Source organism: Pecten maximus, chromosome 5 (genome assembly GCF_902652985.1).
Source record: "Pecten maximus chromosome 5, xPecMax1.1, whole genome shotgun sequence".
In the NCBI taxonomy this organism is placed as follows: Eukaryota; Metazoa; Mollusca; class Bivalvia; order Pectinida; family Pectinidae; genus Pecten; species Pecten maximus.
In genome coordinates, this window is record NC_047019.1 from 22,629,023 (window position 1) to 22,646,867 (window position 17,845).

General features: G+C 33.3%; 1 protein-coding gene and 1 non-coding gene across 2 annotated transcripts; one reads left to right on the top strand and one right to left on the bottom strand.

Moving 5' to 3' along the window:
- Positions 1-2,050: 2,050 nt before the first annotated feature.
- LOC117327534 (U1 small nuclear ribonucleoprotein A-like) lies at positions 2,051-8,026 on the top strand. Its single transcript, XM_033884584.1, has 7 exons — positions 2,051-2,172; positions 3,489-3,557; positions 3,719-3,891; positions 4,373-4,506; positions 4,833-4,900; positions 6,427-6,559; positions 7,010-8,026. Exons 2-7 carry the CDS (start codon positions 3,494-3,496, stop codon positions 7,167-7,169), a joined length of 732 nt encoding a protein of 243 aa, XP_033740475.1. The 5' UTR covers positions 2,051-2,172; positions 3,489-3,493; the 3' UTR covers positions 7,170-8,026.
- Positions 8,027-11,309: 3,283 nt separating this feature from the next.
- Trnac-gca lies at positions 11,310-11,381 on the bottom strand. The gene has a single exon. It is a non-coding gene; the product is annotated as a tRNA-Cys (tRNA).
- Positions 11,382-17,845: the final 6,464 nt, after the last annotated feature.

A 17,845-nucleotide genomic window follows, 5' to 3' on the forward strand; every position in this document is an offset into this window, starting at 1 on the left:
AACAAATAAAACCAGGCATTCTTTTTTATATCAAACATTGAAATACTTTTGTATCGTCTCCTGGATTTCATTGTGAAATAGATTTGAACAAGTCACCGTGTACTTTACGTCAAGATTATAACAGCGGGGGTATTTTATCAAACGGGTGAAATTTAAACCGCAAAATGTCGCTTAAACCCACATCGTCGCCAGACTACAGGTGAATGATTACGTGATGGGCAAACATTCAGCTCGCGCTCTTGTGACTTGTGTGGGGCAATTCTAATGCAAATTCATATTAAAATACTATCAATCATTTTAGATTCCAGTATATATATGTATGTGCATTCGGTTATCCTCTTGGGCTTTTGCTGGATTTATAAAGTACATGTGCAAATGCGTTCTACTGAAAGCATTGATTAATATTGTTATCAATCATTCCTATATAACTTCATTTATGACATAAATACAGTGTATACGGTTTGAAGTTTTAATAAATACGGTGTCAACATTCTTCGAGCATTACCAGTGCAGAACATACTTCAGCATTCATAGACAGAGTTTGTGTCACAAAGTAAATAAAAACGTTGTTGCTAAAATTTATTGTAGATGGTCCTACATTCTATTTCAGCTTTAATCTAAAGCTACTTTTGCAATATGAATTAAATGAAAACATCAATCAAAGCCATGTGCAGATTTGATTTGGTTCGTAAAGGTGATTTTTCCTAATTTAGTAATATACTGTTACTTTGCCACATAATACAATTTGACACTTCACATATTTTGTTATGAGTGTCTGAGAGACTAGTTCATGTATAATGTGGGGACACGTACATGCTTGTCATCTCAATAATACCAGAGACCTATATATACTAAATATTAGTATATAGGTCTCTGATAATACACTGTCCGTTTCCTTATGAACTGTTTAAGGTACTTCGAGTTACCTCCCTTGTCAGACAGTAGAGCACGGTTAGAAAATCGCTGTTAGAATATAAAATGACAAGCTGTATTAACATATGGTATCGTCCACGTAAAACTCTTTGGGACTATCAACATGTAATTATTATTTCAATAACAAAATACAAAGTTACGATGGCCGACAAGAGCCCGGCAAAATGAAATGAAAAAACTGTAACACTTTTTTTCATGGAACAGTTTTCTCACATCTTTTTGTACCTAGACTCTAGTACGGTACAGAAAAATGTGAAAGCAGAGTTGAAATGAGTCAGTCACTTTTATATCTTTATTTTAACCAAAAAGCGGCCGAAAACAGCCACGGTACAGAAACATATCACAAATGACTCCTAGATAAAGCTGTTATCACATAGTCTGCCAATTAATATCCCGGAATGTCTGACTACTGGATAATCCAATCGTCATGTATATTGATGTGGGGCCTGCAAAATAATCAGTTGTCTATTTTAACTTTTAAATGACTTTTCATTTTAAAAATAACGCCTTTCCAGTGACGAATTATCTGTACTTACATTGTCAATATCGATATTCTGTCGGATATTCTGTCATACTCGTGAAATATATGTTATATTAAACGGGAAACCATTCTATATATTTCACTAGCAAAAATGCAAAAACTAATAAAACTTATATACAAAAAGATATGAATAATCTGTGCCATTGAAGAAAACTTAGAGTTAGGCCTACAGTTTTTTCATTTCATTTTGCCAGGCTCTTGTTGGTACAATGTGTCGAGCCGTTTAAATTGTGTTTTCATACCTGTATCTTTCATGTATTTTAATACATTTTGATGAATAAATCTCGAATCGGTGGTCTGGTACACCCCTTGTGTTAGGCTACTTTTTGTAACAGGTAGGCTACAGTATAGCCCGTTCGGAGGTCCTGCGTTCGATTCCCGATCCGGTTCAGGTGATTGCATTCAATGCTTGAACCGTCAGAATGAAAATCAGAAATACTTTTGAAATTGATGGTTTGTATTTTAATTTCCTTTTTAAACGAAAATTTAGAAAATTTTAATAACAAAATATATATAAATGTTGTATTTTCCGGATGTATGTTTCTCATAATAGTGTTGACTCAATACGACTTGCGCGCCCATCTTCAACTTCCGGCAAACGTCGTCCAACGTGCGTGCCCAACACCGGTTTTTTGACTGTTTTCTTTTTTGTGCACACAGCACGGCTGCGGTTACGTTCAGGACTTCGCTTTAAACAGGTTTGTTAATCGGAACTGTTGTGTCATATTGTAAAAACCTGATGATATACTTCTGATAAGATTACAAACATAATAGTCGCCAGCTAAGACAAAGCACCCCCCCCCCCCCCCCCCCAAACACACATCCTTTTCACATAGGCTAATCACGACGACATGTACATATACTGATATAGACACTTAGTCTATAGCTACATTTTCAGATGGGCACTTTTTCTGTAGCTAGCTTATTTTCAACATAGTTAAGTATCCTTCACTAGTACAATTGGCTATAAATAAACGAAGGAGTGGGGGAGCTGCGGCTGGGTTTCGGGATTTTTAGTAACCTATGACATCATTTAACAACCAAAACACTATAAAATCAAATATTCATATACATTCTGAAACCTTTATAAAAATTGGGATTATCGATGTAAATCTATTCATAGTGTTGTGGTTGTTAACTGATGTAACATGCTGCTCAAAATCCAGAAATCAGAGACGGGTGATATACACGTCTCTGCCGAAACTTACTACTTAGCCCACAGGGGCATGTATAGTCAGTAAGTATTGTATTAAAAAATAACCAAAAATACCTATATGCAACAGAGCGCAGGATTAATTAAATTTAAATCACTGCCTCCGCTAGGGATCGAACCCGGTACCTCTGGCTTATAATTACTAGTCTTACCCTCAACCGATCGAGCTAAAGAGATCTCTCTAGCCGAGCGGTTTATTGCGGCAAGTATTTACCAGGGTTACATATATATATTGACATATATTGGTATTTCTGGCTATTTTTAATATAAGACTAGACATGCCTATGAGAACTGCAGCAGTGCCTATGATTACTGTTGCTTATTGCACGTTCAATTATGATATCGATATATCCGTCTATATAACTTGTTCTTATAATGGCAGATTTAGAATATTCTATAAAAAGTTGAGTTTTCAACAAAATGCACATGCAGGGCTTTTTCTCACTGGTTTAGGATGGGACTTTTTGTCTCATTTTGGGAAGAAAATTGGTGAATTGGGAAAGATTTTTCATTGAGTAAACTGCAAATTTTTGGGAATATGGCTTAAATATGAAATGATTTCAATTGGGAATCAATGGGGCCCATAAACGGCCCCAAATTAAAAAGCCCTCAGAAAAGGCACTGACATGGCATACAATAAACATTTTGATTAGTTAAAATATAAAATATTGTTCAATCAAATCCCTAGTCCTATTTTGACAGCATAGACTAGTAGTGTACTATATTTGAAAGTTAAAACCATGATCACCAAATTGATCATAGCTATGGATTAATACATTTTGTTTTTTTTATTCATTTTAGAGGAAATGGATATCCGGCCAAATCAAACCATTTACATCAACAATCTGAATGAAAAAATCAAGAAAGATGGTAAGTATCAAAAAGGAAGTTATGCTGATTGTTTAATTGCCTAGAAATCTGCAGTTCCTTGATAAACAAAGTAAATTATGTTTTGTATACATGTATGATTTTAACTAAAAGTAGTGTATTTGGTCATTCACTATTTATACTTTATTTTACAATTTTTTCAGACCTGAAGAAATCCCTCTATGCTATTTTCTCCCAGTTTGGACAAATCCTGGATATTGTAGCCATGAAGACACTGAAGATGCGAGGACAAGCGTTTGTTATATTTAAGGATATAAGCAGTGCCACCAATGCTATAAGATCAATGCAGGGATTCCCTTTCTATGACAAACCAATGGTAAAATTTATGATGATATGGTTGTACTGCCCGGTGCTCTGATAGCTTGGTGGTGTCGTTAAGACTGTTCGACGCTTTAAGCTAGGTGGTATGACAAACAGTGATTACTGTAGCAATGGTACAAAAGTGTTCATTAACTGTGTTATTGGAATTGTTTTGAAAGAAATCTTAAGTTTCTGAAACAACTAAGAATGCTGGTAAACGGGCACACTTGTTTTTGGTTTGCTACCTAAGATGTATTATGCAAAGTAGAACATCACAAATTAAAAAGCTACTGGATATTTACAATATACATAGTACATTTAATTGAATATTGTTTTGATAAGTTACTGCTGGTCTGTATTTAAACATAATCTATTTGCAATGTACGGTTTAAATTTTACACTTGTTTGTAGAGAAGGAAAAAATCACAAGCTTTCTAAAGAAAACAAATGTCAGACAGTGTGTTAACAGTTGATAAAATATTTATATTTTCTTGCAGAGGATTCAATATTCTAAGAAGGACTCCGACATCATTGCTAAAATAAAGGGCACGTTTGTTGAGCGCCCCAAAAGAAAGAAGGAAGAAGAAGGTGATGTAGCAAAGAAATCCAAGAAAAAGAGTGCTGCTCAAAAGTAAGCTTTCATAAATTTGTGGTTTTCCTTTTTTTGTTGAAATCATGTTGATAAAGATTTAAGTTGTAAATTGACCTTGAATTTTATTTTGCATTTAAAGAGAAAATAATTGATTTTGAAATTTTCTCTTTCATATTTAGTGTTGGTACAATCTGATAACTTTGTAGTAGTTCTTATTATGATTACTACCTACATTAATGTGTTATTGAATTTCCTTTGCTGAAGACCATTTCCTTAAGATTCATTAGTACTTGTCAACAGAAACTTCAGAGTTTGTTAGTGTGTATGGTACTGGATTAACATACATGTTTTCTGTGTTTTGATAGACAAGCTGCTGCCCCTGTTATGGCTCAAGTACAACCTGTTGCACAGATGGCTCCACAAGTACAACCAGGTAAGAATTTAATGATAGATTTGATTCTGTGTTACCGTAGAATTGGCCAGGTCTCTGCTTACTCTAGGCATAAAAATCCTTTAGCAAAAGTTGCTAAAATACCTTTTTTCTCTTTAGCAAATAAGAAATGGTTTTAGCAAGACAATGTTATTGCTTAGAATTTAATAACTAAATATAGCACACGCATATTTGTTTGATATATATATATTAATACAATGTGTTAGACTATTTTATTAGTAAAGGCAGGCATTAAAAGTGTTCATTATTTAAGAATTTATAAATTACAAAATACTGCCAAATATTATGTTTTACCTCAGCGTAAACAAAAAATATTCAACCAACTAAAAAAGCATTGTATCATACCAAAACAGTTGTGTTTTAGCGGCTATTATTTTCATATTGAAAAAGAACACACTTGAGATTACACTGAAATAATGTTATTTTCAAACTTGATTTTCAAACCACAACTGATGTTTTAATCTTATCATTCCGGGACTTCTTCTTTTTTTTTTTTTTTTTTTTTTGCGAAAATTGAATCGACTGTTCCTATTCCTTTAGATCATATTGGTGATAATTATAAGTAATTGGATTTGGAGAATATCTGCTGCATAACCTATTCGCAGCATTTCAAAACAGATGCATTTCCAAATAGATGCTTCATACATAAATCACCCTGAACAAATAATTTTGCAGCCCTGTCGCAACGTGGAGTTTACCGTGAATTGTACCTTATGTAATATGTTCGTGATACAAGACATCGAATGATACATACTTGTTAAATACTAAATAATATTGTACATACAATTAATGAAAGTTGAAATAACATTGAACAGACAATTGTCATTTTGTTTTTAGAGCAACGTAAGCTTGCGGCACAGGCAGAACATTCGTCTGCCATGGGGTCACAGCTGCCATGTTTTTGCCCAAGTTATCTAAACGCTTTACAAAGCATTGCCCATCAAACAAACGCTCAAATGATTCAGATTTATTTAAGTACTTCCGTTTCCGTAACATACATGACATGTGCTAATCATGTAGTTCGATCATAGGATAAGTTAGATGCAATGACATCGTAATTAGTGAAAATGTAAGTGGTTGAATTAAAGATTTAAGACAGAGGGATATTTATGCAGTCTATAGTATGTCTTAGGTTAAAAACAGTTTCGCAAAAGTTGCGAAAATACTTAATTATATTTTCGCAATTAGTGATTACATTTCGTGAAATGCGCCAAATGCGATCGATAGCGTGAGCACAGCAGGTTTATTTGATAAATGTGATAAGATTATTAAATGGTTAATATTGGAGACAACACGGCGGAAAACGAGGCATCATAAAGTCTACTCTATCAAGACTCGAATTACATTATTAAATGGTTCATCTGATTTTCTTATATACTTTGATTTTCGATATGATTTTCTGTACTTGGACTTTCACTTCACCAAATAAGAATAATTTTGATTAACAAGAAATCAGTCTAAGTTTTGTTTACGTTTTGTTTGTTTACCGACGGTCTCTCTGTTTACAGCTGCAGCAGCCCCTCCCACAGCTGCCGCCCCAGCTCCCACAGCTATACCAGAACAACCACCCAACCAGATTCTGTTCTTGACAAACCTACCAGAGGAAACAAACGAAATGATGTTGTCTATGTTGTTCAACCAGTAAGTTATTAATACATAGTTTTCAGGTATCAAACATTAAACTGGAAAGTTTGACTTATACTTTATTTCATGGATTAAAATTTATTATTATGATAAGCTGATATGGTATCACAAAACAATAATAAGACAGATGTCCTCTTTATAAAATTAACAGCATATAAAATAAACAAGGTCTTTTTAGACATATAGCATATAAATCATTATGGTAAGGTATACAATTAAAAAAAATGTATGTTCACTGACACAGGTAAAGTAAGTTTGAATGTTTACCTGTAAAACTGTTTTTATATATGTTTCCTTAAAATATCATAAATCTCCTCAGTTCTGTTATAATATTTGTTATTCTTTTAACAACTTGTACCGAAATAAAACAGTCTAGACAAGATAAATCATTATTGATTTTTACTATTAGATTACTACCATGCTAAATGATTTCATTCCTCTTTGCAGATTTCCAGGATTCAAGGAAGTGCGTTTGGTGCCCGGTCGACATGACATTGCTTTTGTTGAATTTGAAAATGAGGTTCAATCAGCTGCTGCAAAGGATGCACTTCAAGGCTTCAAAATCACACCAAGCAATGCCATGAAAATCTCATTTGCAAAGAAATAGACAATGTTCAAATTGGTGCAATTGTTTGAATGTTTGTTGTGTGTGCATGAATGTGTTAGATTGTGAGTTGTGAATGTAGTATTAGAAAGATCTGGAGGAAGGAACAAATTAAGATAAATCTATAAGATCATGATTTATTTTCTCTGTGAAAAGAAATTTTGATTTTTAACACATTGGTATAAACACATAATATCTTAATACTTTCAACTATAGAGTTATTAATATCTATGTACTGGGTAACCTGTGCTTCACATTTGATTAACGGCAAAAACATATTTTTAAGGTTTGTATAAAAAAAAATTCATGAGATTAAGTTTAAAACTTAAATACTGTCTGTTATCATCCTTTTTGTACATCTCTCAAATATCATCGTAAATTTATTCATCGATTTTCTCTTCAATCCAGCATTGCACTTGGCTGGTTGTTTCCAATTGTATTGGATCCAATTTGTTTTCGATAGTGAAACCTGTAAGCTGTTGTCAGACATGTCCATTAATGGGTTTTGGTATATTATGAAAAACTTAATTTAGAAATAATATACTTCACATTAGGGGGCCACAAGACCAGAGAATGCAGTTAACATCATTTGGCTGTATGTTGCCCTACTTCAATAAGAAGCATTGTGGTTTGGATGTCCCAGCTACACAGGTTTCACTGTCACTTTACAGCATTGCACACAGGCTGTACTTTTTGTTGAATTCCGGCATTGCACCAAGCTGGTACTATTGTTGTATTTGGTGGTCGCGTTGTTTTGGACATTACCAGATATTCCTGGCCTTGCACTCATGTCGGGGCTGTCTTGTAATGTACAGACATCTGAGGATCACAAGTCTGCTAAATAAATGTAAAACATAAAAGGACTTTGTTGTGTTTCTTTAATAGTCCATCACAGTGAAGAAGTGTGGTTTGATTTGTGTTACTTTTTATCAGGTGGCCAATCTTTCAGACTTTATCTACATTATATGTTTCATTGTTGATAACTTTATAGGAGTAGCACTGCAGTAATATATGTAGTACTAGTCTTATTTTGGAGGTCTAAGTAAGAATCAATTTGCTTTTGTAAACCATAACTTTCTAACTTTATTACATATACTTCTTAATTTATTCTTATGCAAAAAATGTCACAATCTCAAGTTCTCGAGTACAGCATTGACTTAAAATAACGAGATTGTCTCCCTTCATTTACAAAGTTTTAAGATGTCAAACTAGCTATTGCAGAACAATGCATGTCCACCTACCAGGGTTGACAGTCTATCAAGGTTTTAACTTAAACAATTTCGCTCTATGTCTATTTTAGGCAAAATTGAAAGCTGTTGTTTGCCATTGATTTATTTCAGAAAGAAATAACCTGACCATTCAATATCTGGGCTGATAAATGTTCCCTTAAGACATTGTACTACACCAAATTAGAATGGCTCAATTTTAAAGTTTTGCTGTCTATGCAATTCCTTTTGTCTTCATTAAAACCATTCTCTTGCATCGTCATGAGTGTGGCAGGTGTAGTCGTCTGTTTTGTCCAAATATATTCCAATTGTCTTGATAAGATCTGTATATCCAGAGCAAGGGATAAAGACAAGTATCTGAGGAAGAAATATACATCATTTTTATTTTTAGTAAAAAAAAATTCATCCTACAAAGATACCCTGGACAAGAACCCAACATTTCTCCTGTTTGAATATGAGGCCATTAAGGTCATATCTGCTTATATCAGTTTCTTATTGATAGCTGAAAGATAGCAATTGGGCTTTGGCCATGTTCATTTTCACTATGATGCAGTAGTAAGTGCATAAAAGATTTTTTTTTTCAAATAAGGGGACCGATTACCACTACATAAAAAACCCTTCGAATTCGGAAAACCTCTAGTTATCCACAAGGGGGCACCGATTAATGGAAATCAATAAATTAATTATTGATATTGCAAATTCATTTATTGATATCCAAAAATCAAACTTATTTTCTGATATCATCAGTTAAAATTGTAATTTCAATAAATCATTTATTGATATTAACAAATGTGCCTATTTATTATTCCCCTATCGGTGAAACCGGGGGGACTAGGTTTTGCCTGCATTCGTCCCTCAGTCTGTCCGTCCGGTTAAAGTTTTGGCACACCATTCACTTAATAATGGTATAAGGATGCTGATTCTTTGCATAGAAGTTCTTTGGGTGTGTGGCTTTACTTTTGTACAGTTAAAAATGAAAAAATATTTTCTTTTTTTTTTGAAATTTTTGGCATATTATGAACTGAACTTTTTTCTCTGTATTCTTCAGGTTACAGTTTTGGTTCAAGTTTTATAATGGCACACTATTCATTTAATAATGGTATAAGGGTGCTGATTCTTTGCATAGAGGTTCTTTGTGTGTGTGGCATTATTTTGTACAGTTAAAAATGAATTTTTTTTTTTTTTTTTTTTTCCATGTTATGGACTTAACTGTTTTCTCTGTATTTTTGAGGTTAAAGTTTTGGAATAAAATCAGTGTACTACTATGCTGTGCTATGCAGAATCATGTTTATATTTCAATCCAAGGCTGTTATTATATACAGTCAAACTTCGATGTTTCGAAGTTCAAGGGACTAACAGAAAAACGTCGATACAGCGGGAGTTCGAATTATTCATGGTTGACAATAGATCGATGTTTTCTTGATAATGACCATATCTGTTAACGTTACATGTCCTCAGTGTCTTCGTGTTGATCGTCGCCTGTCAGGCTCACATCGAAAACTTTAGTTAATTTATACCTCAAACACAACAAAATAAAAATTCTTTTCATTAATTATACCTAAGCATTTTATTAATTAAACAAAATATGTATCGGTTACAAAACACTTATACAGTTCGCGTTTAACAGATAAAGCAAAAGAAGTACAATGCACACTTACGTAAGTCAGGCTTTTCTGCTAAAGACACGTGCGTTTACGTTATGTGCATATAAAATACAGAATGCCGATCGGTTGGAGAATGCATGATTGAATGACAAATAATCGATTTACTTGGATATTTATGCATAAGTTTGAAACGTGACACTTTGAATATGAGTGAAGCCATCGCTAATTGTTTGTGTTTAAAATTGGTCCGGTTGTTTTACAGTTCCGTAAAATTTACTCACCGACCGCTGATTTCAATGGCGGCGGAGATTATCAGAGACGACTACCGAAATGTTTTACCGCAGTGATTAAATGTCATGGCTTCTAAATACACTTTTTATCTATCAATTTGGTCTGATTATTAAAACCCCATGACCGGGAGTGACAACACACGCTATCGTTATCCCTCTTGTCAGTCAGGGCATTTGGGGGAGAGGTGTGAAATCTTGCCGCAGGGGTCACGACAAACACCTGTCCACTGGTCAGTACAGGTAAATTTTTTGTTCGAATCATGAGATGTCAATTACCTATAATATCATAGCTAACGGGTCATGAAAAAAGTTCGATACATCGAAAACTTCGATTTATAAAAATTCGAATCATACATAGTTTCGTTAGTAGTGTTATATAGTGAGAAAATTCGGGACCAAGCAAAAAGTTCGATACAGCGAGAAATTCGAATCAACGAAGTTCGAATCATCGAGGTTTTTTCACTTTAAATTCACGTAAAGAGTCTTTTACTCTGTACAGTAGGCATACCAAAAGAATACCTGAATATCTTTTAGGGACAGGAAACATTGTTTATTCAAACCAAAAGAGTTGAATTTACACATTGTTTGGAATGAACTTATTTTCATAAAATGATCATGTTTCAGTTTTGGCTAAACTTGTTTACTTAAATTTGGCTAAACTTTTAACTTGAGGGCGCCGGTAGGGGACTTGTATTAGTTTAGCAATACTCACAGAATGCTTGTTGATTTTATAAAATAAGGTATTTATTGATGTCCATGAAACGAATTATGGAATTCCATAATTCATTGATGGATATCAATAATTATTCATTGATTTCCATAAATGAATTGTGGAAATAAAAATCATAATTATTGATATCCATATGTCAATTTATTGATATCCGTAAATGGAAAAAAAATTTTCCACTTCCGCTTGCCATAGCTGAACATCTTTGTTTGTCTTGCAAGAAAACGGAAGGATATTGTTATCGCGTAATTTATATTTAATGATATCTGACATTGATTTATAAAATGAAAAAAATGAGGGGACACCCGGGTTCGAACCAGGGACCTCTCGATCTGCAGTCGAATGCTCTACCACTGAGCTATATCCCCTTCAATGATTAGTAGTAGCTGAGATTTGTACAAATATCTTTTAAACTGTTGTATATTTTATATGAAATCCCGGAACAAAAATACAAATATTCTGTAACAGTTAATAATACTGTAATACAACTGTATCGTGTAGCTTAGAGATAAACAACAAATCACAGAAGCTGCTGACGTGGCAATATGTAAATAAAATGGGTGTGACTACTTCGTTCAATAGGAGTTGTCTCCCTTCGACTGCTAAGTGTGAGGAATAGAGCAGTATACAATCAAATGATAAAGATAAAAATATGCTTTCCTGGGTTGAAAACCAGAGATTTACTGGTGTTCCAATGGCTTCATGTCATCGTGTGATCTATTCTACACGGGCATAATGTACGTACTTAAACCTATTATCATATATGGACATAGAAGATCTTTACCAACATTTTCTGGTCTACTACGAAAGCATTACAAAAGTAAAACCATTGGTTTCCAATTTGAAAACAAACACATTTAATAAGATGGAGAATGATACAGATTGCACGATTATTTTGCTTTATTTGTGTTGTCTACTAAACAGTTCAAATTTCCAACAGTAGTTTCCGTTTTTTTTTCTATTAAAGATATATGGCATGGTAAATATGTGCAGTTGATTGCCCTTTGCCACTAGTTTCAAAATCTATTAACTGATAAAAATGCCGAGCTTTCGATATACAGTCTTAATTAAAACCACACTGTTCGATCATCGTTAAGGTGTGGGTGTGTCGAATAACTTACAGGAATTTTAGCGAGGCACACTAGTTTCATATGACATTTTGTAGATCTGCAAGGAAATGTAAATTTGGTACTTCAATGAAATTGTAATTAACCAACCAGCTCTGTATATTAATTACCCGCATGATACAATACTTTTATAACGTCCGGAAAGTGTTAATTTTCTATAATAAAAATACCTATTAACGAGCACTTCAGTATCAAGGTAAGACTCGCAGGGTAATCCCCTTACAGCGAAATAGTTTTATAACGTCCGGGAATGCTAATTTTGTACGATGGAAATATATGCAATCGAACAGATCAGGATATGATTAATTCAACCAATTAATCACTACTTAGAAGGCACTGCATAGCTCCTATCATACAAAGGGAACTTCAAAATGCATTTGGATCAACAGAAATTGACAGCTTTGCAACCACACAGCTGCCACCTCTTCCTCCTAACCTCCTCCTCTTTCTGTTTTGGACTGGAAATTAAAGAAAAATCGTTTTTAAACACACGTTTTACAGTACGAGATGAACACGGTATTTAAATCATATTTACCACAAAATTGACTTATCATTTCAGAAAACATTTGTTAAGTATTCTGTGGTTATGTGGCCCGTGACAAGAATATCTTTTGTTCTCCATTTTTTAAATATCTTTCACTGTCTTTGTTTAACTGTCCGAGTCAACCTTACCCCTACTAATAATCACTTAACCTTGATATTGATAGCAAATTGTCACAGCAGATCGCATTAAAACATTTTCCATACTTTAATCAACTGGCATAAATATCCTGTTATATATCGAACACAACTTATACATGTAGTTCCATTTAATTTTCTGAAATAAAACTAGAATTTGTGTAAAATGGTCACCATTTCAAATATACCCAAAGATAGTCTAGGAAAGATTGCCTGTGGCAGTTAGCTATCGATAAATAATTATAACTCAGAGTTCCCTTATTGGCTTAGAAGGGAAATATTGGTTAATTGTACGTGATTTAGTACTTGTATATTTCCGAGTGGACGTTAACCTAGACATGGCTTCAAAATCAATAACTGCGTATAATAAACCAAACATTGCAAACGATATTTTAATACATGAAGGTTAGTTGACAAACGTACAGTGGACATGAGCAATGACGAATTGAAGCATGTATGCAGGTGTGACAAAGTATCTTCTCCAAGGGGAATCTGAATGGGGTAAATATGCCGGCAAGCACTCTACGCCTGAGACCATTTTAAAGACAATATTTGACACCAGTGTGATGGAAACGCCAAGATTTGACACAAGGACGATGGAAGGGCCAAATTTAAACCAACTAAAATAACACCAACCCATTTTGACTAAAAACCACAAAATTTTCACCACGTCAAATATCCCGATTTATGATAGCCAAATTTGTATATTTCAAAATTAAGATTTCTGTCTATCAGCAGTTTCATTATATAGAAAGTAACGTTCACTTTATGGTCGGAGGCAAACTATTTCCTTTACAATTTAAGTTTATTTCTGCATCTTACCATATGTCTGATAGTATGGAAGCTCAAGTAAAATACAGTACTTTGATTATACATTATGTACATAAATAACTCCAGACCTGTTCTGAAATAACAGTAACAGATATGCAAGTCAGCCTACACCCAGGTTTTCGGTTTTAAGTGTTGTCGTATCTTTTGCATTTATTGTCAGCGCATTTCAAATAAATACTGTCTTTAAATGTCATCATATCTACATACATGCATGTACATATTTTTCACAACCTACCTCAATAAATCACTGATCCACGTTAGCATTCATCACAACATGTCGTCACTAAAACTCGTCTCAAACCACAAAGAAAAAAGGTTAAAATATTGAAAAAAAAATACAATAAACAATGATAAAAACACACAGACATGTCTGTGAACAAAACACATTATGTGTATTTTCTTACTTTTTGTATCATTAGGCAAAACCCAATCTATCTGTGAAATAAATAATTGTCAGTCTGTTATCCTCTGAACCATACATCACTCATATAGTGTTGTAAATGTCACTTTGACTCAGTAATTGCATAAACATTGATGTTTGATTTAAACATATTTTATTTGCAAATTTACCAATGGGATCAGACACAAGTTTAAAACTTATAATAATCCGTCTTCTCCCATAAAACATAAATGATTAAATATACATCTTTATTCGTTTATGTACCTAAACCGTGTTATATACCTTTATTAGATGTGCAATTATCAATGACAGATTGGTTTTGCATTATCTAATATATAGAAGAGATATTTGCACAAATCAACAATTTGATCAATTTGATAAAAGCTGGATAATGGATAAAAGTCATAGCTTCCATTTCAATATTTTTATCATTCAAGACGAAAGTTTTTGCTGTGTCGGCCGAGGTTACTACGACGGTGTTGTGGTATAGAAATGTTCGTTACCAGACAAAGACGGTATACTGAACATAAAAAAAAACACTCTAGGAGACAGTATAAACAAAAACAGACATAGAAATAACACAAAACTATTGTTCTATAAACATATGGCAGACAGTATAGTGATTGTATTGACGTTTAAACTGTGTACATTTATGTACGTGGTTTAACGTGCACAATGTAAAAGTGTTATAAATAATTAAATCATTTGTGGACTGGACTAGACATTCAGAAAATTATACATGAAATATATTCTTCTTAAATTTTCTCATCCGGAAATACCCAATTATTCCATACGGAAAACACCAAATACACGGTTTTCTGCAATAACAATATCCGGAATCACAGACTTAACTGTATAGTACAGTGTACTTAACGTTTCACTGACGTATTTGACGGTATTCTTCAATTCAGTATCACAATTATCAACTAATTAGTCTATTTTTTGTGAATCTATCACATCCTACATTTGTACGTCATACATAGATAGCCTTACCGATCCTACCTGTGAGATTACGGTATAGAATTACAATATCCTTCCTGTCTGAATATGTAATTACAGTGCAATAGATGTCCTTTGGTATTATCCATCTCACGGATAGGTCCACATTGTATATCTAGTCAGGTCATCCTAATCATTACTGCAATTCATACTTACTGCGAGTACAATTACAATTAAAAATTTACACCTTTGCCTCTTTTCATCTAATTGTGTTCATAAAGTATTTTTTAGTATATATCATTGGATGATAATTTGACATTGATATTGTTGTACTAAAGTATAACGAATTCAGCAGGATGGATAGGTAAGATGCAGACCGTTCTCATAAGTATACCATTCTTTTACTATGGGCATACTGAACTTACTATTCTAATAATCACAAAATGACTTATATATTTAGCTTTCTCTTTTGAATATACTATATGTTGGCTTTCAATATATTTTGGAAATGTGCCTTTCGAGATCAATGTTTATCTTTGTTTGATATTCATCACTAAACTTTCGTAGTGTCTTCATTTGTTTTGTCATACATGCTGTTTTGATACGGCTTTGTAGACTTCTTAGATATACTAACTGTGATCTGTGTTTGACACTATATTCTAATACTTTGATATTGCATGCGGTGATATTCCGTGAATTTTAGTTGTTGTTTAATAGGTTAACCTACCCATGTTTGTCACAAAAATAATATTTGCTGTTGCACATATACGACACACATATACAACACATATTCTGTATCTTGTTGCAAAACCTTATGAGAAATGCAGATAACGTTATCATTCAATATACTTAATCAATTTATAATTCTGCATTGTTTATGTTTTGCAGGATATGTACGTAGACCTGTGCTCTGTATGTAAAGCTGTCAAAACAATACGTGTATACGTACAATTACAACCTCGTTATAAAGTATTTCGTCAATAAGGTTCACAGGTAGGAATCGGCAAGGTAAACGGTCCAGGTAACAGTAAGATGTATGTTGAAGGTGAGCGGTGTTTAGTACGATGTTACTATAAAATCATGAGTTACAGAGATCTTAATTTCAAATACTAAAATAAGTGAGTTGTATATCACAGCCGATATCAGCGTCATACAGAGACAGAGCAATATACCTTACCTTTAACAAGCATATGTAGTAGATACTTTAAAAACTGTGACCAAAATTGAATTAAAAACGGTTTTCACTTTTTATCTACATATCCTAGGCACTCAAAATTAAAGAAAAAAATGATTTATAAAAAATGGTATAGGTCATCTGTCTCCGGGGTTTTGAATCTATCGAATATCAAAAGTTAAGAAGTTAGAGAAAAAAAGAAATCAGGAAAATACATAACGAATGCAAATAAACAGAAAACAATGTTACTGTAATGATGGATTACAAATACTGATATAAGTTTAATTCGCAGTCATGTCAGGGTGTTGTCTATGCTGATATCGCTCCTTTTGTAATCTTGTATTGTGTTAATATTTGTGTTCGTTATGTTTTGATGATGATGATGATGGCTTGATTACATTTATCATTCAAAACTTTATCGCTGAAGATATTGAAAAATGCTAAGTGCATGCATCTAACTCTCTGTATACTGTGTCGCAACCCTCCCCTTTTTGTATTATATTTGCCTTTAACTAATTGGTAATTAGATCAAAGGAAATAGAATAATTGAATTTGGAGCAATATATGATTTCAATACCCGTCCTGTCTGATTGTGTCTATAAACAACATATACCGTTTGGTATTATCTAGTTTCACTGCTTGGAATTGGTCATTGTTTTGGTAGCATAATGCGAACGATGTTTTTATATCTATCTTTGATTTTATTTCCTAAAGACACGTCTTTATTTTTCATTGCTTGTATCAAATATGACACATAGCAACAATGTATGTGTTATCGATGTTGATTGTAAAGATTGCTGCCCTAACTGATAAAAATTAAAAGTAAGATGTGGCATCCGTGATTTCTGAAGGATGGGCTGAAATCCAGTATTTTGTGTGCTTGTTTTTTCAAACACAGCTTATATGAAGACGCTAAAATTAACTATCTTAATGAGGAGTGAATGAATTTTAAACAGATCGGGTATATGGTGTGTAGGGTTAGTCCCCATTGTGATGCATTGTAAAAAGCTAAACATGTATTGTTCAACTTCTGTATGATACAGCAAAATAGTTGAACATGCGTTAATGATATTGAAGCAATTTAATCATAATAGAGGAACTATTAGGGAAAAGGAAACAATATAAAATATGTTTGTGGTGAGTTAAGTGGTTATGACAGTACAACTATTGTAGTAAACGTCATGACAAGGTAGATTTACATTCCTACACACTGTTACAATGATGGATGTATATCTGACCCACATAACGTATCCATCTAAACCTGGACTAAGTTTCAAAAGTTGATACATCTAATATCGATACTTATGTATTAACTGTGTCGGAATTTAATCTGATAGACAAAAACCTACTTTATCAATACCGTTTCACTTCAGTAACACCGACTTTGTTTTGTTCCGTTTGTTACAGTTTGATTAGAGATACAGATGTATTACTCAGCGTTTTATTTTGTATATACACCCTTGATAACAATGATATTTGTCTCTCTGTCAATTATTTGACAAACTGACAGATATAAACAGACAATTTATCATAATCAGATGGCTCACATCTGATAGACCACTCAATAATTAATTATCCGGAAAACCAACGAGATATGAATTTATATGTTCTTGAATTAGATATCAGAGCTTCTCACGTCCTTCAGCTTCAGCTAATGTGGTCTTCTTGGACTCTTAATGAAAA

What these genes read in the sequence shown, in the direction of transcription:
- LOC117327534 (XM_033884584.1), top strand. Translation starts at nt 3,494, where the DNA reads ATGGATATCCGGCCAAATCAAACCATTTACATCAACAATCTGAATGAA. An exon ending in GGCTCCACAAGTACAACCAG is followed by an intron (nt 4,901 to 6,426) that starts GTAAGAATTTAA and finishes CTCTGTTTACAG; the next exon opens with CTGCAGCAGCCCCTCCCACA. An exon ending in TTGTCTATGTTGTTCAACCA is followed by an intron (nt 6,560 to 7,009) that starts GTAAGTTATTAA and finishes TCCTCTTTGCAG; the next exon opens with ATTTCCAGGATTCAAGGAAG.